General features: G+C 45.5%; 2 protein-coding genes across 4 annotated transcripts in view; both read right to left on the bottom strand.

Annotated features, from left to right (window-relative positions):
* Nucleotides 1-11,435, bottom strand: part of RUNDC3B (RUN domain containing 3B) — an 876,147-nt gene extending 864,712 nt beyond the window's left edge. The window contains exon 1 of one of the 3 annotated variants that reach the window (XM_085631311.1): nt 10,907-11,435. In XM_085631311.1, coding sequence (XP_085487437.1) covers nt 10,907-10,995 — 89 coding nt within the window. In that variant the 5' untranslated portion in view covers nt 10,996-11,435. The remainder of the gene's footprint in view (nt 1-10,906) is intronic. The other 2 variants (XM_085631313.1, XM_085631312.1) reach the window with 2 other exon arrangements.
* Nucleotides 11,436-17,907: 6,472 nt separating this feature from the next.
* The window catches only part of LOC146789360 (zinc finger BED domain-containing protein 5-like), a 65,419-nt gene continuing 59,430 nt past the window's right edge, over nt 17,908-23,896 (bottom strand). The window contains exon 5 of the mRNA XM_085631077.1: nt 17,908-17,970. Coding sequence (XP_085487203.1) covers nt 17,908-17,970 — 63 coding nt within the window. The remainder of the gene's footprint in view (nt 17,971-23,896) is intronic.

Below are 23,896 nucleotides of genomic sequence, written 5' to 3'. Positions count from 1 at the left end.
AAGCATTTATCTAGCACTTCTTGTTTAGTAATACCCAAAGGAACTTTCTTTAACAAATTTATAATAACGAAAAATAGAGAGATCAAAAATGATAATGTTCTAAACTTATGCTTTGTAGTATTCATGCACCTCCACAAGGCTGCTTCAAAAGTAATTAAGCTATATTACAAAGAGTGAAGCTTGTGACCTGTGGATAACAAGAGTTCTGCAACACAATCGGCCACCCCTTGAGCAATTTACATAAAATGTAAATTTGATAAATGCATATCACCGTCTGTGCTTTGCAGCAGGCACATTAACCCTCTCTCTTTTTTTTTTGTAAGATTTTTATTGAAGATTCAAAGAGCAATACCATAAAGTAATAACATTTGTGAAGACATGCATATGTCAACAAGTATTGAAATCTCAAAAGACAAAATTCTATACTAGAAAGGTTTTATCATTTTATATAAAAAGGAGGAGAGAAAAGGGAAACAAAAATAAGCAGAAGAGTGACAGGAGTGGAAAATAGAAAAGATGAGTCAAACCTGCGACTAGACTGCACACAGATCTCTCCAGGAAGCTCATAAACCACCACAGTTACCTTACTGCTGCAATATCCCGGAACTTGCTGGGTACACAAAGACCCCTGGAGCCAGTACCCAAACCATGCAAGATAAGTTAAAATGCTTTCCGTTTGTGGTCAATTAAGTAATCCGCCTAGCTGCCAATTTCTTTGAGTGCAGAGTTTTTCAGAAAATAAATGTATGGTTAACTGTTGTACTGCGCTGCTCATCGCATGCCTCTCGGGACTCCCCTCGCTTTCTCCCGCCACCCCTTTACGGGCGACTCATGGGCTCCTGAAGTAACGCATTTCCATATCCAACGCTTCCCCAACCATGAACATTTGAATCTAGTAAATCATATTACAAGCTCTGAAACACCTCAAAGCATGCACGCAGCAAGTTGTACATTCCAAATAACAGAGTAACTGACCTGCAATAGGAAAATGACAAAACAACCCAAATACAATTAATGTTTGCCCTGCAGCTAAACTCTTTTAGACTTATTATAGTTCACAGATCCATACGACAGACGTATGCATTTAAATAAGGAGTTTGAAGGTGCAGGAACTTTTTTCTCCTCATTCTGGCATTAAATAGAATAAAGTACCACAACCTGACTCAATCACGGTATGTACAGAGTCACCCCTTTTCTCCAAATTCGAGAAGCGAATTAACTTGTACTCACGATCGTAAAATTCCTAGTTGAACATTCCCAAAGTATAAAGCAGTTTTCGGGACAGGTAGCAAAATCTATTTGACAAAGGTCTGTGTTGCATTCCAGGTCCGTTTCCCGGACACCCGCTAAAACGTCGTCTCCCGTCCCCTTCCCCAAGTACAGAGGAGCCCTCCCAAACATTTAGCACCTATTCTGAGCAGCTAGTAAATATCTTTATTAAACTGCACAGAATCGGGAATTCCCTGCGAAATTCTTGCCGAAAAACAAAACAGTTTGGCAGTTATTCGCCGTTCTGTGGGGTTTCATTCTTCACTGCATGAATTCTTTGGAGAGATTCCGGTCTTCATCGGTGGTTCTGTCGCGGCAGAATCAACGCACGGAACTCGGCGAGTTTGTATCCGAAAAAGGAAAGGCTTCCACATTTGCCTATCCATCGGCCTGGAGAAAGAGGCCCATTGCTCTTTCCCGTGTAGTCAGCCTTTCAAGCCCGTTATAGCTCTGACTTCCCTCCATGTGACCCATTGTTTGCTTTTGACATTAAGATGGTTTTCATTTTCTTGTTCTACAGAAGTTACAATGAGCTCATGTTCCTCCAGATGAAGGACCAGTGTTGGTCCAAAACACATTGGGGCACCATAAAGGGCGATTATGGAAATGTTTAAACAGCGACTGGGTAATGTTCAGAACATTTCAAGTCGCCGGCAAAAGTACACTTGTTTCCCAGCTGCTCCTCAACGCAATCGATTAAATTAAACACGTTTGTCACAATGATGAAAGCTTTACATCGCAGCATTGGTAGCAAGATCTTTAATCCTACAATGCTGGCGTTCTGATAGAGTACCCTCTTTTCAGGCATGGAGAGCGAAATTAAGTAAAATACAAGAATTAGAAAAAAAAAATATGCACTAAGATCAGGCTCAATTAAAAAGTATGAGAAACGCTCGAGTTTACTAGGGTTATAAGCTAAGCACTTGCGCTGAATATGGTATTTATTCTTTTTAAACAGGGAGATGTGAAAGATCGATGAGATATGTTTACTTCTAAATGTTTAGCAGTCCACACTTTATACAGTAATTTTTCCCGATATGTAATGTTGTAGTTTCTCTTTAGTCATTGGTTTATTTAGGAAGAGAAACTTGAATATTCTGAGTTGTTCCTACTATGCACTTTACTTGACAATTCTTCAGCTGTGAAAAGGATTGATGTGATAGGTTTACCTTTAAAGGATTAACATTTTGCACTTTATAGGGTATCTATCCCCGATATGCAACGCTGTAGTTTTATTTTATACATTGTATATTGGCAAAGTAAATTGATTATTCTGACCTGTTTGTAATATGCACTTTGACACTTCTGTGGCTTTGTAATTTGTATGAACTCTCAATAAAAAAATAAAAACAAATTTAAAAAAAGTTACAAAGAGCGGTTTGTTGTTTACATACAAAACATGATCAAACAATGGACAAATGAGCAAGACAATTGTTTGCCAATAAATAGTTGAGCGCAGAAGGGTTGTCCCTTAATTTTAAGGGGTACTTCGGTGATTTGCTCAGGTCCTCAGAGTTCATTAGTGTTTTTTTGTTAGATTTAAACGCTTTGAAAGAGGGATCCAAGCGGTTAATGCACTTTAAAATGTGTTGCTGAAGTGATGGAGACGAAGAGCAAGCACCAGAAGTGTCAAAAAGAGTAGATTATGTCCTCAGTAGAGATGTGCGGAAATTTATTATGAGAGCCTAGTCTTGTTTGCATCCCAGCTTTTCGGGTAATTATAGCATATATAAATTCCTATTTTTCTTACACTTGCACCAATCACATACTTTATTTAAACAAGAGTTGTACGTAAAGTATATAGAAAGGTGCACCAGTTAAGAGTCCAAATCCAGAATGGGATTAGAGATATCTCCTTTATGGTTATTCTTCAGTATACATTTTAAAATCCAGCCAACTTGTATCATTCCATACACTCATGGAACTTCATCAGGGCTCCACAGTTTATATAGCTAAGTGATTTTAGAATTTAATCCACAGAGTTTTCCATATGTTTTACGAGCTACTGCAAATTCCGACAAGTATCTTCAAGCCCCATAATAGATACGATAATACGTATCCATACTGAAGTAATGCGCGGTCTAGACTCTTTCCTTGTGCACCTTCCTATATTCTTTAAGCTATTGATCTGTTCAACAGTGGCACAAAACTGCAGCAGGTGCCAGAAGAATTGTGCACGGGACACTTAACTCGTGAGTGGAGATTGAGGTGCAGTCTACACAGTCCGCCGCTGTTTTTTTCTCTTTGAAAGTTGTTCTGAAGCACAAATGTCTGCCAAGAGTTCTGAAACTGGATGTGGGCTTCATCTTTTTCGCTTAGGTAGCCTATAACGCATCTTGCTTGAGTGTACATACCGCACGTCATTTTTTCCCAACAACTGGTTTGAAAATTCAACCAATATAAAGGGGGAACCCTGACGGCGAAAGATAGGCAGGAGAAAGGGAAAAAACAATATCAGCAAATACCCCCTGCCTATATATCAGACTTTCAATATGCCCCAAAGGAAAAGGGGTCACAAGTACATACTAATGATATGTTCTCCTGCAATTTTAGGTCGGTTTGTTTGTCCCACAACACTTCTTTATCCCCGCCCTGATGAAGGTGTTGCCCTGTTCTGGGCTACACACCGAAACGCGTGTTGGCATTTAATCTTTCTCGCTTTCTTGGACCCTGCCTCCATCCACCATTGGGAGGATACACAAGAACTTACTATCCTGACCTCTTGAGGCTGTTCTTCCACCTGGATTGAAATTTTGATGTTTTTAGGAATTACACTGTTGAATGAATGTGTATGTCTCTATGAGTAAATGCAAGTATGACTGATGGCGATGAATGTTAGTTGTGGGACTTGTATATATTAATTATACTTTATGTATCAATCTATCTATTATGTTAAATTTGATAACAATGTCTGAAATAACGAGAATAAAAGAAAATTACATGTATATCTCTGAACTTTTTTGAACATATTTGCTGGTCAGCCCTAGTTGTTGCTTTAGAATATTGTGACCCCTTTTCATTTGGGGCATATTGAAAGTCTGATATATAGGCAGGGGGGATTTGCTGATATTGGTTTGAAAATTCAGTCATAAGATTATTTTCTATAGCAAGAACCTAGCCAAAAGGAAGCGGAGCACTGGACAAAGCCAACTTATGTTTTTTTCTAATTATTTTAGAACCAATACAAGAGGGAAATACTCATTGCGACGCAACACACTTGGGAACAGGATTGCTGAGGCGCGTCGTTCACTGTGGTGCAACACCACTGGCTCTTTATTGAGAGAGAGTCACTGCCATGGGGCACAAACGGGTCTTGGGCTAAACGTGCTGGGCAGGAACTCATGACACCTCCCCCTTCATCAGCCAAAACAAGGGCGAAACTGCACTGCCCACTCCAGGGGAACTATTTTGACAGAATGCCAAAAACGTACTTCATTCCAGCAGGTCACACATTCAGATGTAGGTGATCCATCGCTGTATAGGCGCGCTGATAGTATTGTTATTATAGGGCCGTAGCTACCATTGGTGCAGATGATGCAGTGGCACCAGGGCCCAGAGAGCCCTGGCAGTGCTTTATTTTCCTACACCAGTCAAGGTGGCCATTGTTGTCCTTACTTGCCCCAAGGAACACAGCATCATTGCTACGCCACCGACTGACTGCATTTAGCATCCTCTTGTTTTCCTTTCAACGTTTTGACGCAGCAAGTAGGTATTTTGCAGAATCTTTTGAGGTTGTGCTTTTAGCTGTTCTTTTTCTGCTTTCTTTAGTAGCGAGCAGATGTCACAAGCTCTGCCCGCATGGTAAGAGACCAGGGAAAACGTGTCTCGGCATCAGCAACCATGTGTCCTGTACAAGCCCCACAAACACCAGCTCCTGTGGTCTGTCACATACCCCCTCAGGCACATACTCACCGAGGGCCCGGTTCACAAAATATGCCTACAGCTTAAATCGCAGACCCATGCCTAAAATGTTTCTCATTTAGCACATATCTGGAGGTTCAGAAAAGCACATAGATCTATGCACAGGAAACTATACAAATTTTAAATTTGCAAGCATGCACGTAGTTCTTCTCTATGCGCATTAGCAGGGAAAATCCACAGAAGCGAATCAAGTGGAAATCGGCAAAACCACGCTTATGAATTTGATTTCACTTTTCGGATAGGAAAACATCATTCAAAGATAAGAGTGTGTCTGCTCTTGACACCCAGTACAGGGACTTGCACTTGGGCCTCACAGAAGTAACTGTCCATGGCTTGAAAGGATCAGCAACGCCGTCTCAACACCGACATACTGGGAGCAGCCAGAAATTTAAAATAACCCCCACTTTGAACCGTACCTCTGGTGGCACAGACAGAAAATCAAGCATGCCCCATGTTCCCAGCAAGGGTTGTATGTACAGCCTTCCATCCATCTATTCATTCCCATTTTCATTTACCCATCCTTTCACAAATCCACCCATTCACTCTTCCGTTCATTTCTCCACCATACTTTCACCCGCCCATTAATCAATTTTTCCACTGGTCCATAGGTCTATCTTTTCACCCTTTTATCATCCATTCTTTCACCGTTCTTACTTTTACTCATGAATCCTTTCATTCTTATGCTCGGTCAAATTTTCTTTCACCATTCCTTCCTATTGCACCTCTCACTTTTCTGTTTAAACATCTTTTCTTCCATCTTCGTCCCTTTCTTTAAATATTTTCAACATTTCCCTTTCTTTATTCCCGTCATTCTGCTTGTCCCATTTTCCACCCTCTCCTGGCACTCCTCAGTTCTGCCATGCTGTTCTCGTGAGGTGTTAATTATGAGCTTTTGTGGACATGCACACAGAAGAGGCCTATAAACAACTCGGTTTTTATTTAGTGAGATCCAGCTTACCAGCCCATCAGACCCTTTGATAAGCTCCATGTTAGCTCTCAGAGTGGGGAGGTGGTCAGAAGGGGGCAGGGTTCTCAAATCCACTTCCCATAAATTTACAAGTTAGTGACTGTTTGGCGGACAACACCCAGAAAGGCCCCTTGCACCCCAAGTGGGTTTTTACTCCAAAAACTATCAGCAAAACAGATTTTCACCCGAGAGGTCCATTTTTCGTACACACACTTTGTTAATCTGACCCAATGTCTCTACACATGCCCTTGAAAAGCCACCTCACAAATGGCCCCGTCTCTGAAGTCCTAGATTGCAAAGTCAGAAATCTGTTCCCGTACAATTACTCAGAATCTTAAAAGTAGATTTCTCACCTCCATGGATTTACTCAGAATCCCTAGAGAGCGTCAGCAAATACCAACTCTTACACTTTTTTCTGCAGTACTTGAATTCACAAGATTCATGCATTCAGATTTTCGAAACAAAAGAAATTTCTTCAGAGCCTATTCACAAGCACTTACTTACTCTCAAGTGCTTTTGTGAATTGATCTACAATCATTGATAAAGCCAAAATGAAATTAAATCTAATGGCTTTGCCAGTGCTTTCTTTTTATTAGGTAACCCCGTGGATGCAAGAGCATCCGTGGTGCCATCTTTGAATACATTTGTCATATTTGAAGAAACCCTTTCAAAGATAGCTAAAATGGACACGCAAATCCATGACGGCCATCTTTGACTCAATCTGAAATATTTGAACTATCCCATTTAAAGATGGCCCCAGTAGATGGGCATGCAGCCATCTTTGTATGGGTATGATCAAATAATACAAACAAATTTCTAGGTGCCTGCAGCACATGCATTCTCATGGGCTGTGATTTTTCAATGGGTAAAACCCACTTTAAAGTGGACATACACCAAGAGAACTGCAAGCAAAAAGAAATTGAAAACAATGTGAGAGAGGAGTGGAGGAAGGGACTGACAAGTGGAAAGAGATGTGGCGCAATGAAGGAGGGGTTGGGAAATGGGGTTATTTGGGAGAGAAGCAGAATGGGAAGGGGCAGTAGAAGCAATGGAGAAGCTGGAGGATTGTGAGAGGGAAGCAACATGGAGAGTGTTAGAATGGAAAATGTTTATGGTCGACTTCCCTTTGCATTGTACGATTTAAGTTAGCATTTGCGGCACCATTTTGCATTCAGCCGCCATTTTGTACCATGATCGAAACTAAGCATCTGTCTCATACTGTCAGCCTAGATTGTTTTTTATTTTCTCAAAGGTTGAGCTTCGCTACACTAATGAATAGGATTGTTCTATTAACTAATTCCTTTCCCGGTAGTTAGGCCTGGTCCCACTCTTAGAGATACGGGCACTGGCAGAGTAACCTTTAAACTGAGATAGCATGTACCCGTTCTTAGGATGGCAGCTCATCTCTCTCTGTTTCCTTTGTTCATTAGCTACTAACTGGAAAATTCCAGTCTGGGCATGCCTTTGGGGGTATTGGAAATGTATATCTGGTATTACCATGTTGGCGAGGGTCAGTCCCTCTGCAGCAATCTAAGGAGGCTGCTCAGACCGGACTCCGCTCAAGCGCATACTAATAAACACATTCTCACCGACTCTTCATTTCTATGGAAGGCTGAGAGGTGGTTTCAAGTGACCCGGGTGGCCCTAATCGGGTCACTTCCTTCAAGAGCGAAGGTGAGGGTCAAAGTGAAGGGGGGGGGGGGCAGCACACATGCCAGAGAACACAAAACAAATGCACTCTCATGGAGTGCTTAAAAAAATATTTCCATCAAAGTAAGCAACATGAGCAGTTAAAGGATACATGTCAATCAGAACACAGAGCAAATGTTGCAAAGACCGAAAATGAGAATATTCATGTACAAATAGAAACAACCGTTTTCTTTGAACTTGTACTAACAGAGTTGGACACGATTCACAAAGGTATGTAAGAGCATGTACGACAGTACTTCAGAAGTATAAGAGCATGCACAAGAGTACTTCACAAGTACTAATTCCCATACTGATAAACTGTTTTGTGCATCTGTCCCATAACGCATAAATGATCCTTAAATGTACATTTGCACATGTATATTTTTTCTCTAATGGGAAATTATTATACCTCGTGGAGAAATCCGTCATTGTAAATCTTTTGAAAGGGTGGCTATGCATCCAATTTCACACCTGGAAAGGAACTTTCCAGATGCTCCTTGCGGTCACCAACCCTCTACCAGCCGGCATCCATGAACGATCTCTTTTGGTCAAGTCATTACTGTCTTTAATGTAATATCACATCTATAGGCAACTGATAGCCACATGTCCCTGCTGGTCTTCCTATAATGCCCTGGTCTTCACCGCTTTACATAAAAAGCACTCTGCTCCCTAGTGCTCAGCTCTACCAAGATCCTCTGCTTCCCCGCTAGACCAGACTACTACACACGTCACTCTTCTATGCTCCTCCTAAATTCATACATTTCAAGCTCCCCGACTCTTCACTGAAACATTCATTCTAGCTTCAAGCCGTCCCCTCCCTCACTTAGTTGAAACAACCTCTAATCGTGTCCCGCTGGTTCAAGAATGACCAAGCCAGAATAATCTCTCTCCTTTCCCACAACCACTACATTGCATGAATATCTAATCCTAATGACAATCTTAGTCATCACCTCTACCACCACCTCCCACACATGAAGCTCTTTAGGGCCCATTGAACGACAGGATCATGCTACGGTGCACATTGGTTAGCCAGAATGCCCTTATTACATTGTTTGTCTTGTAGAACATGCGTCTGTGGGTCACCCGCCTGGCATCTACCACCGAAGTTTCTTTGAGTTACCGAGCAATGCTGTGTCCTGGTCTTTGGCACTGCAGTTCCAACTATGTACACAACTTCTGTTAGGACAGGTGCCTATTCCTGTCAACCAATTAGCAAAATAAATACATACTCCTGCTTTCTACCACAGCAAATGTAGGTGTTTCCACAATGGAAACCAGCCTGTGGAGGGCACTTCTGCAGGTGCATCACCAAGAAACAAAGCAAACCCTGTAAGTAACAAACTTGCAAATGTAGAAATTCAATAAGACTGCTAGCGTTTCGGCTTTCATAAGTGCACCTCAGATGGTCTTCACTCCCCTTTTAACGCTTTGACCCTCACTACGATTGGCCAGGCTGATATTTATTCTACTGGATAATATCCAACGATGCTGGGTTGAAATGCATCGGGTCTGAATGCCGAGTTTGTCCCATCAACAGATACTAATGTGCGGGTTTTGTGTCTTACCACACCAAAATCCATGTGTCGGTCAGTAAGCCTGCCGAAGTGCATTAAACAAAAACCACATGAGTGCAGGTAGCTGCGAAAACTTCTAAATGCAATATGAACCAAAATAGAAACTACTGTACAATATCTCAACTGACCAGTCCACTCGACATGTGCCGCTCAGTTCTCCTTGCTTCGTCTATGCAACTAGTCTCTACACAAGCCCCTCCCCGACACACATGCAGTCTCTACACAAGCCCCTCCCCAACACACATGCAGTCTCTACACAAGCCCCTCCCCAACACACATGCAGTCTCTACACAAGCCCCTCCCCCGACACACATGCAGTCTCAACACAAGCCCCTCCCCCGACACACATGCAGTCTCAACACAAGCCCCTCCCCCGACACACATGCAGTCCCTACACAAGCCCCCCCAGACACATGCAGTCTCTGCACATGCCCCTACCCAGACGCACATGCAGTCTTTACACATGCCCCCTGTTTGCTTTGAACATGCCATGCACCTCACACTCCACACGGTCAGTGGAGTAAAGCGCAATGATGGGGTCCCCTGCAGAAAGCGAAAAATGCCTCCTTAGCATCCCATGTCTCAAAGATAATCATTTGCCTTGGCCGAATGAGGGCCCTCTGAAGATTTGGAGGCATCTGGAGGGCTGAGCCCCTTCCTGTGCCGCAGAAGGCTTGTGTTACACCCCTGCACCTTGTACACTCCAGTCCCTTACACACCTTTACACATGCTCCTCACAACGGCTGTCTCTGCCGATGCCACACACGCACTTTGCTCACACTCATTCTATACATATCCCAAGCACATCTACTTACACTGCCTCGACTCCTACTTCTCTCTTTGTATACCCCTGCCCCTCACACTCTTACTACTTCTACCTGCCCTCACTCTGTACACACACCGCCTCTAAACCTCCCTCACACTGAATGCACCTGCCCCCCGCACACCTGCTCACACTGCCTCTACACCTCCCCCACACAGCATGCACCTGCCCCTCGCACACCTGCTCAAAGTGCCTCCACACCTCCCTCTCACTGCATGCACCTGCCCCTCACACACCTGCTCAAAGTGCCTCCCTCACACTGCATGAATCTGCCCCTCGCACACTTGCTCTCACTGCCTCCACGCTTCCCCATACACCTGCCCCTCGCACTTACACTGCCGCTACACGTCCCCCATACTCCTCCCTCTGTACGCTCCTTCCTCTCGCTACCTCTTCAGGTCCCTCACGCCCCGCACACACTGCCTCGGCATTCACCAGAAGCTCGCAGGCTCGGGTGACATCACCCCTCAACGCTGCTCGCAGATTCCGAGTTATGGTAAAGCCTGTGCAACGCTCATCTCTTCAGATAGAAGGGCACAAACATGAAGTCATCTCCAGACAGAGCGGCGCTTCCGAGAAGCAGAAGGAAGCGCTGCTGCGAGCAGTCACGGGAGCCTCTGCTGCCCGCCACAGCTGTGCGCCCCACACTGCCCCTGGATTTACCTGCACACCGTGAGCAGGTTCTTCCGCTCCACCGTCGCATTCCTGCTGATGCTCTTCTTGCGGGAAAAGCTGAGGCTCAGGGAAGCCATCTCGGACCGCAGCCTTTGTTTTTGCCGCTGGTGGAAGGGCGTGCTCAGCTCCGCAGCCCGTCCATGCACCGGCACTCGCCAGCCGCGCCTCCGGTGCACGCGTGGTACCTCAGCGCTGAGAGGCAATGGCTAGCACGAGGCGGGGGCTGGCGTGGTTCACTGGCGTTTGCAGAGACTGGAGGAGCCCCCGCCGAGCAATGCTGTGTGCGGGCTCCCCCCCCGCAGGTACAGACAGGCTCTTCTCTGACGCCCACTCTACACACCAGCTGAGCCCCGCGACTTGCCAGGTGTCCCTCCTCAGCACTCAAGTGCTTTTTACAGTTATCACATCCACGCAGCAGGGCTGAAACGCAGTTTCGGATGAGCAACCCGTCAACGGCATTAGTGATGCACTGGCCGCTCAACAAATACAGTGTCTACCACAAGCAGCCCAGGATCCTACTGCGGGCAGGTCACGGGACCGGAAGCACAACGGCACGTGGAGCACAGCTGGGCTATAATGATCAGCTGGCAGTGATTGAGTACTGTGCTTGCTCTGCAGGGGTCCGGATTCTGTGGTCCACTCTACGCACTTAGGTCTGGCGTGTACTGTGCCACTCTCCAAGGTTCTACTCGTTTAGAATTACCACTGGTTCCATGAAATTTGTCACCACATTCTAGTCCTAGACTTTGATTATACAATTAGTGTTTTCAGGTGGGTTCCTCCGATTTGTTCCATTGAGGTTAACCAAGACTACAACTCCCAGAATTCATTATGTTGTTAAATAGAAGCGTAGAACTGTATAATACCTAATGCCTGGTGACAGAGATCACTTTGTACTAGAACGTAAACATAGACACCTCGGGCCTACTCCTTTCCAGAAAAAGTGAACGGTTTCGTTCAGGCGAGGTCACGCACTGATTGTACAGGTTTAGTACCAGAATGTTAACACATACACAAGATACACACCACCCTTTAAAAGTTCTGCGTGAACTGTGAGCACTTACACAGGGTACAGTGACATACACATTCTTTCATGTTCACTAATAAGGATGCAACAACTTACACAGGTTTTCAGTAGGGTTACCAGATGACTCCTTGTCACTGGTACACCTCTTTTCCACTTCTGCGTTTTAAATTTACCGTGTCAGTGCATTCTGGGAGTTGCAGGCTTGGCCCATTTTTAATGAGCCAATTGCACCAGAGTACCTGCTACAAATAATATGCAAAAGAAAAGACCAGAAATGGGAAAGAGGCGTCACATCAACATAGAGCCATCTGGTCCCCCCAGTCTTAAGTGCAGTATTTTTTCTTTTACATTATCAGCTCATAGATACATATTTAAAAAAAAAAAATCCTGACTTGTACTAATTGTTTTACAACTAACTCAAAAAGAACTGTCTCTGTGATGTGATTCTCCATATTTTTTGCAGAAATGCTAATAAAGCATGTTTTTTAAAAAACGAATTCCAAAAGAAGTATAATGTTAATGTTAACAGGATTTATAAAGCGCACATATACCCGGGGGTGTCATGGCGCTGAGAACACAGTAGCCCGATCAAGCGTCTAGTTCTGGAATAACCAGATTTTTAGTCCTTTCCTGAAGATGGTGAGGGAGCTAGCACTTCTAAGTTCACCCGGAAGAGTATTCCAGAGTTTGGAGGTGCCATAGAGAAAGCTGCGGCCGCCCCAGTGAGATGTACGATTTTAGGTACCATCACGAGTCTGGCCCCTGTAGAGTGGAGTTGTCTGGCTGGTTCGTACCAGACAAAAAGGTTTTGACGAAAAGGAGGACCTGTGTAATAAAAAAAAGAACATAATTTATACAGTCTGTGACTGAGTTAAGAATCAAAAGACGCACAACTGAGGTGGCGAAGTGAGCTAAAGAACGATGATGGATTCAACCCAGATCTGTGACTGGGGGTGAGTGTCTGAAAAGTTTCAGCACTCTGTCCATTATCTCCTTGTGTTTGTATTGTTGACCCTAAATTGGCAGGGTATGCCCAGACGTGGGTCCCTTGCTCACTTTGCCACTGGATTCAAGCTAGCCTGGCAGAAGAGTGGTGTTACCCCGAAACCGGCCCCAGGGTGCTTGTTTCCGGTTCAGGGAAGACCTGGCTTGGCACTTCGGTTTGGACTATTCCCATGAGGCACAGGGTCAACATTGATTTGCATATAGCTGGGTTTGAACTGAGGTGGTGAAGTGAGCTAAAGAACGATGATGGATTCAATCCAGATCTGTGACTGGGGGTGAGTGTCTAAAAAGTTTCAGCACTCCGTCCATAATCGCCTTGTGTTTGCTTTGTTCGCCCTAAGTTGGCAGGGTATGGCCAGACGTGGGTCCCTTGCTCACTTTGCCACTGGATTCAAGCAAGCCTGGCTGAAGAGGGGTGTTACCCCAGAACAGAATTTTGCATAATTTATTACGGCTCCCTTGAGCCAACGGGCTGACGAGCCTTGGATCTGCACCTGCGCGCCATGAGAGGTACTTGACCTGTTTTAATTACATTTTGGCAGTCCACACGGCACCCCTTCACACTGACCTGCTCCCTGCTGACGAGAGGCAACTACCTCGAAACACGTGTCCAGGGATGGCTAACGCAACACATACTGTTCTTTTTACACATCGTGGCATAGGCGTACCCGCCGTCGCCACTACATTTACCACAGTCCTTTGGGGCAACTTGCTGGTGTGACGAGCAGTGTGCGACCAACTTTTGCATAATTTATTACGGCTCCCTTGAGCCAACGGGCTGACGAGCCTTGGATCTGCACCTGCGCGCCATGAGAGGTACTTGACCTGTTTTAATTACATTTTGGCAGTCCACACGGCACCCCTTCACACTGACCTGCTCCCTGCTGACGAGAGGCAACTACCTCGAAACACGTGTCCAGGGATGGCTAACGCAACACATACTGTTCTTTTTACACATCGTGGCATAGGCGTACCCGCTGTCGCCACTACATTTACCACAGTCCTTTGGGGCAACTTGCTGGTGTGACGAGCAGTGTGCGACCAACTTTTGCATACACTGACAGTAATTAAAACTGGGGATGTCGGCAGATACACTGGGGGGGGAGAACATGGCGGCTGCAAGTTGAGCGGTCATAGGCTGACGCCGGTAGCCCTTCCGCTCCAGGAGTTATGCTTTAGCTGTGGTAGGATGAGCAAGCGATAACGAAAATGAGGAGGAAATCTTTTTGAATACCTGATATGCTGATGGGGAGCTGAAATGTATTGGGAGCTTTTGCCGGACCACCCGCGAAAAAGCCTGGATCTCCCCCGCGCTGCTTCTGGGCCGCATTAGAGTGGAGAAGAGGCCGGGGGTTTGTGACGCGCGGGTGCCTACGCGGTGGTTTCTTTCACGTGGTGAGCGTAGGCAGTGTCAGCACTGGGGGAGTAGCTGCAGCATTCACGCTGGAGAAGGAGGCGGCAAGGGGAGAGGAAGACGCTGCAGTCACTGCTGCAGAGGGAAGCGAGCGAACCCCGGCTGTCACTGAATCAAAGGATCAGGAGCACCAGAACTGTGAGGTATTGGGGGCCCGGGGCTCTATTGGACCGGATAAGTCCGCTTTACCTTATTGCCTGAGACAGGGGAGCCGGAGGGGGGGCTTGGGGGAAATAAGGGTGTCAGCGCCGTCATCATCCCCCTTGACATCCTCATTGCCCCCCCTGTCCGGTAGTAATTTAGCTCCCAAAGTGTCTAAAGCTATAAAAAATAAAATAGTTAATAGAGGCAGGAAGCAGCGGGCAGCCCAGGGTACGGACACTCAAGAATTAAAAGACCGGGAGTTTTTTGAGGGGGGGTGGGGAAGACAGATAGAGCAAAGCTTGTGAATAAGGAAGATATTCTTAAAGGCCCAGAGGGGGGTATTGGGGAGAAACCTCGGGAATATAAAGGGAAGGGCATTAAGATCCCAAAGAAGAAGGGCGTAAACCCAAAAATTAAAATTACGCCCTCATTAAAATCATATTTTAAAGTTCTCCCCCAAGTGCTGGATGTGATAAAACAGGGGGAAGCTTTAAGAGAGGTTTCTGAGTTTGAAGAGTCAGCAAGGCTGTCCTCTTCTCTCGTTATGGACACAGATTCTTCCCTGCTCTTAACTGTGTCTCCTGCTCTCATGCCTGCCCCCCCGCCGGTCGTCTGCCCCCGCCTGGACTCCCTGGATTCTTCTTCTTCTTTGAACCCCCCTGGATTGGTAATACAGCAAGTTAAATTACCAGCTAATCAAACTATTCTGTCAAAAGATTTTGAAAATGTGGCCACTCTGGAGAATAGTATGCCAATAGCCACATGTATAGGAGCCAATGGGGGATCGGATATAGGCGCAATGGTCGAAGTAGGAGCGGCTGATGTGTGTAAGGGCTCTTTGGAAAATCTGTTCCTCACAATGGCTTCAGACATTAAAAAAGGGTTCGCTGTCTCCGAATCTAATCAAGTAGAGATTCGTCTCTTCTGTGAATCTTTAGAGAAAAAATTTGACAACTTATGTTCAAGGACAGTGGCCTTAGAGAATGTCATGGATGTCCTTAAGGACGATCTGGTAATGGTCAAAGCGGATATCTCCACACTCAAAAAGGAAGAAGCCGCCGTTCGAGATAGAGTTGAATCTTTGGAGAACAACGCAAGATGTAACAATCTGCGATATTTAAATATTCCGGAAGGAAAAGAGGGGGATGATATTAAATCTTACATCGTGGCCCTCATTAAAGATTCGAAACAGATTGAGGAATCAGCGGATGGCATAAAGAAGGACATTCAAAGAATACATAGGGATCCCTTTAGGAGACATCCCAATCGAACAAAACCGAGGAAGATTTTAATTAACTTTCTGACTTTTTCTATGAAAGAGAAATTATTATCAACTGCTATTAAATTGAAAACATTAAAATCAGGTGATTCCTCTTTTGAAATAAGGTCAGACCTCTCACGTACTACCTTAGATAGACAGTGGGAGTTGGGTAAAAGAATGGAGGATTTCAAGAGATTGGGAACAACTGTCCAATTAAAATTCCCTGCACAGTTAAAAATTATGTTTAATAACAAAATGTACTTTGCAAAATCCGTGCAGGAAGCCGATGATCTCTTAGAGAATCTAAAATGATTATTTTCAGCTTCCCCTCGCATGTCAAAAGAAACTTTAAAAAAAAAAAAAAAAAGGGGAGAGAAGGAAAAAAGAAATAAAGGAAAAAAAAATATATATATATATCAATAATTTGTTTACATCTATATGTTTTTTTTTCTTCCCTAAAGTTGATTTAAGAAAATAGTAAGATGATATATACAGCTTTTGAGCAAAAACAATAATAAAAAAGAGTCAAAGAATAGAACTGGAGCAGTTAGAGTTTACCGGCCGGTAGAACCTGGACTTTTCCAGGCAAATGGGGGTAGGGTTCTCCAGGGCGGGGTGGGGGGGAGTTAGGGAAGGGGAAGGGGGAGCACGGGTGTGGGGGTAGGGGGTTGAAAAAAGAAAAACTTGTTCGTCTTTTATCTCAGCTGAGGTTCTTTTTGTTTTATTTCTGGTTTGGTATTGGAACTCCGCAGGTATAGTCAAAACCCAGTATTTTCGCCCCCATGAAGACTTTGCAATGTCTATCGTGGAACGTGAACGGTCTGCGAGTCAAAAGTAGGAGGGAGAAAAATTTTCAGTATCTAAGAGACTCACCCGCACAAATACTCATCTTACAAGAAACGCACCTCTTAAAAAAAGAGATGAGTGAGTTCTTTTTGTCCTATGATTAAGCCTCAGGGAAGCTCTTAGACTGTGCTGGTTTGTGTTACTGTCCTGTGTGTTCTAGTTGTCGATCAACAGTGGGCAATCAGCACTAGTCGTTGGTCTTAAGGTACCTGTAGAGTATGACCATCCTCTCAATAACAATGGGAGGTCAGCAACTAGGGGGAAGGCGGTGTGCCACTGGTAAGTGGGGGACAGGAAGGGTGTGAACGATTACCCCAAAACTTGCCCCTCTCAATTTGAGTGATAGTGGCGACCTTCTGACCTCAGCTCAGCTGGGGTCGGCGGCGAATGAGGGAAAAAAAAACAAAAAGGTAATTAAAACTGGGGGGATCAATAAAAATGTTTTGAACGCAATGCCAGTGAAGTTTAAGGTTCTTGCAGACCCATCAAAACCAGGCATCCGTCCATGGGCAGCCTTGCCCTGTTGGGCCTCAAAGAGTTGCAAACGATGAAGGATTTTAAAATCCCCCCAAAAATAAGTAAATCTCAACATATAGCATAAGAGAGCTGGAAAGCTTGTAGACTATCTTCAGTGGCAAAACTCTCACAGCGGCCACAACTTTTATGCTTGTTCTGTTCAAAGTTTTTGGTGTAAAAATTCAATGCTAAAGTGGGATTGCAAATTCAGTGTATCTGATGTTGCGGAGCCTATCTTGGTCACTGTGTCATACCTTGCCTCGCTGGAAGTTTTATGACTTCTAAAAAAGAGACTAAGGGCATGATTATAATTTGGCTGTTGGAGTAATTTCCGTTGAGTTGGAGGAGGACTTGGCATCTGCCAGGTTAACACTAGTCTGCCATCCAAATTTAGAAGTTACCGCCAAGCTGGTGATAATTTCCAAACCTTCAGCAGGAACCGTGGTCATGACAGTTACTGCCAATGCTATTTTGAAGTATGGTCCACAGCTCCATCAATATAACTGAGCTCTGCACCAAACTATTTTATTTTTTATTTTCAAACAGAAAATCCCGAAGTGGAAGAAAATGAAAAGAAAATGCTCTCCTTTCATGGTGAGGAGAGCATTTAGCAGTTTTCACTGCCCATTACAGCCAGGGTTTTCCTGGCGATGACAGGCGGTGAAAACTGACCTCTAATTCCGCCCACCTAAATTAGAATTAGTAGTCTTACTCCGCAGGGCCTTCGGAGGGGTTTAAACACAGAAGAGACAGAGTATTCTTCACAGTGAATACACCTAATATCCACCTGCATCAAATTTGGTGGACGGATCATTATCTTGGCAGTATTGATACTCCATCTGCAAAAATACCATACACACAATTTCTTAGAGATAAGCATTTTGCCTGAACCACAACTACCAGCCACCTCACCTTCTTTTATGTTTTTTAGCAGTAGAATTTTTAATGTTAATGGTGATCAGACACAGCTCATGTTGAAGCTATGGCACTGCTCTCGCTAGTTTTCAATGCTGTTCCTTATAGTTTTCTTTAACTACTTCCAACATGCTGGCCCTAAAAGTTGTACTGCAGCCATGCACAGCTTGAAGGAGTCAATGAGTTAATGTTGTTTCCATCGCCTTCCAATCGTTTGCAAATTGATTTCTGATCAGAAAATATTGTTCTTCAGCTGCTATAACATCTCATACACTGAAAAACTCAAAATTCTATTCAAATTAACCTCCGGAATGTATGGTCATTAGGGTAATTGAAAGGATTACGATGTGTTTTTTTAAGTCAACAGTTGACCCTTAGGAAACGTTTTGCTTTATTAGCAGTCTCACCACAAAAACCCTGTTTTTTTTGTACCTTCGACCCGCCTCGTCAAAACATGCCAATGTCAAATCTCTCCTCCTTATGTCATTTTGAATATTTTCAAAGTAATAATTTATTTCTTGGTCCTAGATGTGCCAAGGTACAGAGGATTCCTTCATCTGAGTGTCAGCAATAGCCTGACATTTTTCCAGTCTCTTCCCTATGAATAGCCATCAATCTAAAAGTTGAGCTTGGTTGTGTAGGGGTCTTGTCTCTTTCTGTTCTAGTTATCTGCATGATGATACTATAAGAAAGCATTTGGTTTCTCAGCATCATAATCTTGGGGTTATTTCTCACTTTGGGGCTTATTTATATGTTGGCGGTAAGTATACTCTGCTGCAATGGAGACGGAGTATTCTTATCTCCACCATAATGGTCCACTACCTGAGTTAAGTGTGGGGAGACCCACGATGGAGACTATTCCTTGTTAGCCATGGTTAGACCCCTGGGATGGCTCAACGGAGTTCACCTCCATGACCGTCCACCTAAATTTAGATGAACAGACAAACAGGTCAGTTTTCACTGCCAGTCACCACCAGGGGCAGTAAAAAGTGTTTAACCCCTTGCATGCTCATGACGAGCTGGACTCGTCATGGCACACAGTGCTCATGACGAGTCCAGCTCGTCATGAAACATCGCATTGGAAATCCCTCTGGTGTGGGCACCAGAGGGATACCCTTTTTGCTAAAAGAGCCTCGGGACCAGCTCCCGAGGCACCCCCCCCCCTGGTTTCCCTGAAATGACGATTGGTGCGCACGTCGCGCTGACGTCATTTCAGTGAAACGAAACTGAAATGAGCCAAGAGGCTCATTTCAGTTTCCCTTTCTACGTGCTCAGGGGGCTATCTCAGCCCCCTGAGCACGTAGAAAGACGGGAGAGGTATCATTGGAAAGGGGAGAATCTCCCCTTTCCAATGGTACCCCTCCCCTGTTTGGGGGTCGCCATGGGAGGGCGATCCCCAAGCAGGGATCCACAGACTAGGCACCAGGGAGGGGGGAGCGGCCCCTTGGGCAAGGGCCTTTGCTCCACCCATAATTTTTTGGGCATGATTAGTCTTTCTGTCCCCCTGGGGGGTAGATGGGGGCAGTAGCTCCCAATATGCCCCCCCGGGGGGGTAGAAAGCCCACTAGACACCAGGGATTTTCTCATGGAGTATTTTTTAAGGCACAAAGTTACAGTCTTTATGCCCCCCCCCTGGGGTGCAGATGGGGCAGAAGACCCCAATCTGTCCCCCCGGGGGGGCAGAAAGCCCACTAAATGCCAGGGATTTTGTATTTGCCCCATTGTTTTTTAGGGTGGGGGCTGCCCACCCCACCACCATTACAGCCTTTCTGCCCCCCCTTTGGGTAGATGGGGGCAGTAGCCCCCAATCTGCCCCCCGGGGGGGGTAGAAAGCCCACTAGACACCAGGGATTTTCTTATGGGGTATTATTAGGGGTGGGGGCTGCCCAAAACGGGCATGCCAATGCCCCCATCCCCTGGCCAAAAAATGACAGTCTTTCTGTCCCCCCCTGGGGGGCAGATGGGGCAGTAGCCCCCAATCTGTCCCCCCCGGGGGGGGCAGAAAGCCCACTAAATGCCAGGAATTTTTTTTGGGCCCTTTTTCTTTTGGGTGGGGGCTGCCTGAAAAAGGCACACCAATGCCCCCACCCCCCACCACCATTACAGCCCTTCTGCCCCCTCTGGGGGTAGATGGGGGCAGTAGCCCCCAATCTGCCCCCCCCGGGGGGACAGAAAGCCCACTAAATGCCAGGGATTTTGTTTTTGCACCATTTGTTCTTAGGGTGAGGGCTGCCAGAAATGGGCGTGCCAATGCCCCCACCCCCCACCACCATTACAGCCTTTCTGCCCCGTGGGGGGCAGATGGGGCAGTAGCCCCCAATCTGCCCCACCAGGGGCGGAGGGGAAGCCCACTAGACACCAGGGAGAGTTTGGGGCAAATTTGAATTAGGGTGGATTCTGCCCAAAATGGGCATGCCCTTGCCCCACCCCCTCCCCAGCAAAAATTGCAGCCTTCCTGTCCCCTCTGGGGGCAAATGGGGCAACAGCCCCCAATCTGCCCCTGGTGGGGGGGCAAAAAGCCCACTAGACGCCAGGGATTTTTTTGGGCAAATTTTTATTAGGGTGGGGGCATTGGCATGCCTGTTTTTGGCAACCCCCACCCTAATTAAAATTTGCCCCAAAAAATACCTGGCATCTAGTTGGCTTTCTGCTCCCCCTGGGGGGCAGATGGGAGCATTAGCCCCCAATCGGCACCCCCGGGGGGGCAAAAAGTCCATTAGTCGTCAGGGATTTTTTTAGGCAAATTTGTATTAGGGTGGGGGCTGCCCAAAACAGGCATGCCCATGCCCCCACCCCCTCCCCCGCAAAAATGACAGCCTTCCTGCCCCCCCTGGGGGGCAGATGGGGGCATCAGCCCACAATATGCCCCCCCGGGGGCAAAAAGCCCAGTAGACGCCAGGGATTCTTTGGGCAAATTTTGATTAGGGTGGGGGCATTGGCATGCCCGTTTTGGGCAGCCCCCATCCTAATTAAAATTTGCCCAAAAAACTCCCTGGCGTCTAGTGGACTTTTAGCCCCCCCTGAGGGGCAGATGGGGGGATTAGCACCCAATCTGCCCCGCTGGGAGGGCCAAAAGCCCTCTAGATGCCAGAGGTTTTTTTTGGGCAAATTTGAATTAGAGTTAGGCAGCCCAAAACGGGCATGCCCATGCCCCCTCCCCCGCAAAAATTACAGCCTTTCTGCCCCCCTGGGGGGCAGATGGGGCAGTAACCCCCAATCAGCCCCCCAGGGGGGCAAAAAGCCCATTAGACGCCAGGGATTTTTTTGGGCACATTTTTATTAGGGTGGGGGTTGCCAAAAACGGGCATACCAATGCCCCCACCCTAATAAAAATGTGCCCAAAAAAATCCCTGGCGTCTAATTGGCTTTTTGCCCCCCTGGGGGGCTGATTGGGGGTTACTGCCCCAATCTGCACCCCTGGGGGTGCAAAAAGCCCACTAGTCGCCAGGGATTTCTTTTGGACAAATTTGAATTAGGGTGGGAGCTGCCCAAAACAGGTGTGCCCATGCCCCCACTCTCTCCCCTGCAAAAATTACAGCCTTTCTGCCCCCCTGGAGGGCAGATGGGGGCATTAGCCCCCCAATCTGCTCCCCGGGGAGGGGCAAAAAGCCCAGTAGACGCCAGGGATTTTTTGGGCAAATTTTAATTAGGGTGGGGGCATTGGCATGCCCGTTTTGGGAAGCCCCCGCCCTAATTAAAATGTGCTCAAAAAGATCCCTGGTGTCTACTAGGCTTTCTGCCCCCCCTGGGGGGGCAGATGGGGGCATCAGCCCCCAATCTGCCCTGCCGGGGGGGGGGGAGGGGAAAGAGGCCCTCTAGTCGCCAGGGATTTTTGGGGGGCAAATTTGAATTAGGGTGGGGGCTGCCCAAAACAGGCATACTCATGCCCCAACCCCCTCCCCTGCAAAAATGACAGCCTTCAGATGGGGGCATTAGCAGCCAATATGCCACCCAGGGGGTGGGGCAAAAAGCCAAGCAGATGCCAGTCAAGTCACCCCATCCTGGATTCCCCTGGGTGTCTAGTTTTCAAATATGTATAGCTTGCTAGGTTTCCCTAGGTGCCGGCAGAGATAGTGTTCAAAAACTACAGCTAGACACTTTGCAAAAAAAGGGTAAATTTTCCTTCTGAAAATGTGGTTTATTCACGTTGGGTTTTGAGCCATTTCCTGTCATGGGCACTATGCCTACCCACACAAGTGAGGTACCATTTTTATTGGGAGACTTAGGGTAATTAAGATTTGTAAAGCAACTGTTATTACCTATTGATTTTTGATGCATTTCTGCCTTCCAAATGAAAGACATTGTGTAAAAAAGAAGTCATTTTGAAAAATGACCGATAATTCTCATGCTAGTATGAGTATTCCCAATTTAGAAAATCTTCAAATATGTACTGTTTCTAAACTCTATAATTTGTTCCCATTTCAGAAATACATAGGTGTCTTTCATACCAATTTTTCCATGTATACATTTTCCCACAATAATTGCTATATACCCGGTACATAATAAAAAGCCAATGCAAATTGCAGGTCAGTTTTTGACTCTGGGTTTGTCTGGTTCTTGGTGAACCTACAAGTCCTATATATCCCCACAACCAGAAAGGTCCAGCGGATGTAACTGTATATTACTTTCAAAGAGCTGTCATCATTAGAAGAAGTTACAGGTAAAAACGTTGACACAAAAGGCTGTTTTTTGCAACTAAATTTCAATTTTCCTATCTTTAACTGTTAGTTTCTATAAAGAAACCTTGAAGGGTCTACACAAATGACCCCTTGCTGAATTCAGAATTTTGTCTAATTTTCTAAAATGTATAGCTCTTCAGGATGCATTATTGCTTTCATACCCATTTCTACCATTAACTGGAAGGAGGTTGAAAGCACAAAAAATAGCAGAAATAGGCTATGTCCCAGAAAAATGCCAAAACTGTGTAAAAAATGTTGGTTTTCTGACAAAGTCTGTCATTCCCTAAAAGCTGGAAAAATGGTGATTTCAGCCCCACAAACCCCTTTTTAAATCGATTTGCAGGAAAAACCCAGATGCTTTAATTTGCAGCCCTTTTTCCCCATTTTTCCCCAAAAACCCAAAATGTAGCTGTATTTTGGCTAATTTCTGGGACCCCTCCGGGGGAATCCACAAACCCTGGGTACCTTTATAATCCCCATGATGTTGGAAAAAAAGGACGCAAATTTGGCGTGAATACCTTATGTGGTCAAAACGTTACAGGGGCCTAAGCGCGCACTACCCCAAATAGCCAAAAAAAGGCTTAGCACAGGGGGGAAAAGCCCTAGCAGCAAAGGGGTTAATGCCGGCCTTGCCATTGGAGATAACTCCCAGGGTGGGGAGGGCATTGCTTTTTTTATTTTCAAAAGAAAGTCCTGCTTTGGGATTTTGTTTTTGAAAATGAAAATAAATAAATTGCTGTACAGCGCTGTAAAAGTAGAACTTTTACATATTAAAATAATTAGCAACAATGACAATGCTAAATTGTCTTAGGTATAAACATAAAAAACATATTTTAAAATGACTCGTAGTCAAAATGTGCAACCTGCACCAGTCATTCATTTTTACTGGTAGACCTCAACTACATTTCTTTTGAATAAATAGATGTTTTTAGGACATGCTAAAAAATGCACAAATGTATTTGATAGATTAACCCTTGATGTAATTTGTTTAGGATTTTGGTCATGGGGGGTGTGGCTTGGACGCCGAACAAGATGGCCGCCTGAGACTGGAGCTCTCCCGTACCGCGGCGGACTTTTCATCTCTTTGCCGTTATCCGCGATCATTTTGGCAGATTTCTTGTGGCTCCTGTAAGCGGATGACTTCGTGCTGAAGATGTGACTCCCAGACTTC

Source organism: Triturus cristatus, chromosome 10 (assembly GCF_964204655.1).
Source record: "Triturus cristatus chromosome 10, aTriCri1.1, whole genome shotgun sequence".
In the NCBI taxonomy this organism is placed as follows: Eukaryota; Metazoa; Chordata; class Amphibia; order Caudata; family Salamandridae; genus Triturus; species Triturus cristatus.
The sequence above is the reverse complement of the archived record's forward strand: the minus strand, read 5'-3'. Positions and strand labels throughout refer to the sequence as shown.